Source organism: Pundamilia nyererei, unplaced genomic scaffold (assembly GCF_000239375.1).
Source record: "Pundamilia nyererei isolate P.nyererei 1_Seehausen unplaced genomic scaffold, PunNye1.0 scaffold05765, whole genome shotgun sequence".
Lineage (NCBI taxonomy): Eukaryota > Metazoa > Chordata > Actinopteri > Cichliformes > Cichlidae > Pundamilia > Pundamilia nyererei.
Genome location: NW_005193166.1, coordinates 1 through 1,299, shown reverse-complemented (window position 1 = coordinate 1,299; position 1,299 = coordinate 1). Strand labels below are relative to the sequence as shown.

The window sequence follows — 1,299 nt, the reverse complement described above, 5'->3', positions numbered from 1 at the left end:
TGTGTGCTCTTCTTCATCTGCCCCTCACTTTGCCACACATTAAGCTAAGCTGAGCAGAGAGGCGAGACCGATAAAGTGAAGGTGACATTACGCAAGTGGAAAATAACCAGATTCATTTCTGTAAGTTTAATAAAAGCTGCCTAATAGACATCACTGGGTTTGTTCTTTGTGTTCATGTTTGACAACTATCATTAGATACTAAGAAGCTGGATTAGAATAAACACACAGAGATATGTTGAGCTACAGTTAGGTCACTCTTTTATAACACAAAAAGCCTCTACTACCTCTGGTCCACTTTCATCATGTGTTATTGTATAAACAACCCAGAAAAGATCAATTCATGCATATACTTACGAAAACAACAGACATCACAAGAATGATCAGGCACACTACTCCGGTGAAGGGAATAAGGTAGTAGGAAAGCGGAAAAGGAAAGTCTGGCTTGAGAATCACATACGCCCTACAAGTCAAGAAAAGAAAAAAGTAGAAATATGTTTGTTTCTGCAAACCTAATACATATAAACAGATCTGCCTACAGGTTATACATTTCCATATGTAAATTCTGTAGGCAAAGTGTCTGTACTGGAAACCTTCTGGTTTCCCTTTGCAATCTAAGGTCTGTGGACCAACAGTGTTTGAGGTTGCAGAGCAAAAGAGCGAAAACTTTGCAGAAATTCAATCTCAAAAGCATTTGACAATCACAGATGCAATTTGATTAACAGAATTCTCTTTCTTATTTACCTGCATTAGTCACGTGACATGATAACAGACAAAGATATAAGCTCGCTACAGTGGAAAGTCTGAAAACTGGCCTTTGCCTGAGAAGCTAAATCAGCAGCCAAGCCAAATGGTTTCCAGATTGGTACAAATCTAATGCTGACAATAAAAAGTTGGTTTAATCTACAGTTTATGTTTAATATTACTGGTATTGTTCTTCCTTACCCCTGTTCCGGAATTATGTAATTCCTAAGAAAGTGCGAGGCATAGTAGCTGGCGAATACAGAGGGAATATTAATCTGTTCTGCAATAGTTTCTGAAAAAGAAAAAAAAATACAAAACAACAGGAATCAGACACACACAGTAGGACAGTACAATAGCAAATATTTATATTTGTAATATTTGTTTTCCCATGTTTATAATAGCACAAATAATTACCATTGCTGTAGTTCATATTGAGCAGAATTTCTGAATAAATGTTGTGAACGATTGCGGCATCGTATCCAGCTTGCTGTGCATTTAAAACCTGAAACAAGTTCCTTACATTAGAGCAGTGTGCTTCTCAGAAAACAAATATTCAGT

The 1,299-nt window shown here is 36.8% G+C and overlaps 1 protein-coding gene across 1 annotated transcript; it reads right to left on the bottom strand.

The window, feature by feature from the left end:
- Window positions 1-67: 67 nt before the first annotated feature.
- LOC102196826 (E3 ubiquitin-protein ligase RNF167-like) lies at window positions 68-1,239 on the bottom strand. Its single transcript, XM_005755966.2, has 3 exons — window positions 1,156-1,239; window positions 943-1,033; window positions 68-460 (listed from the first exon to the last, which is right to left on the bottom strand). Exons 1-3 carry the CDS (start codon window positions 1,169-1,171, stop codon window positions 334-336), a joined length of 234 nt encoding a protein of 77 aa, XP_005756023.1. The 5' UTR covers window positions 1,172-1,239; the 3' UTR covers window positions 68-333.
- Between the last annotated feature and the right edge of the window lie 60 nt (window positions 1,240-1,299).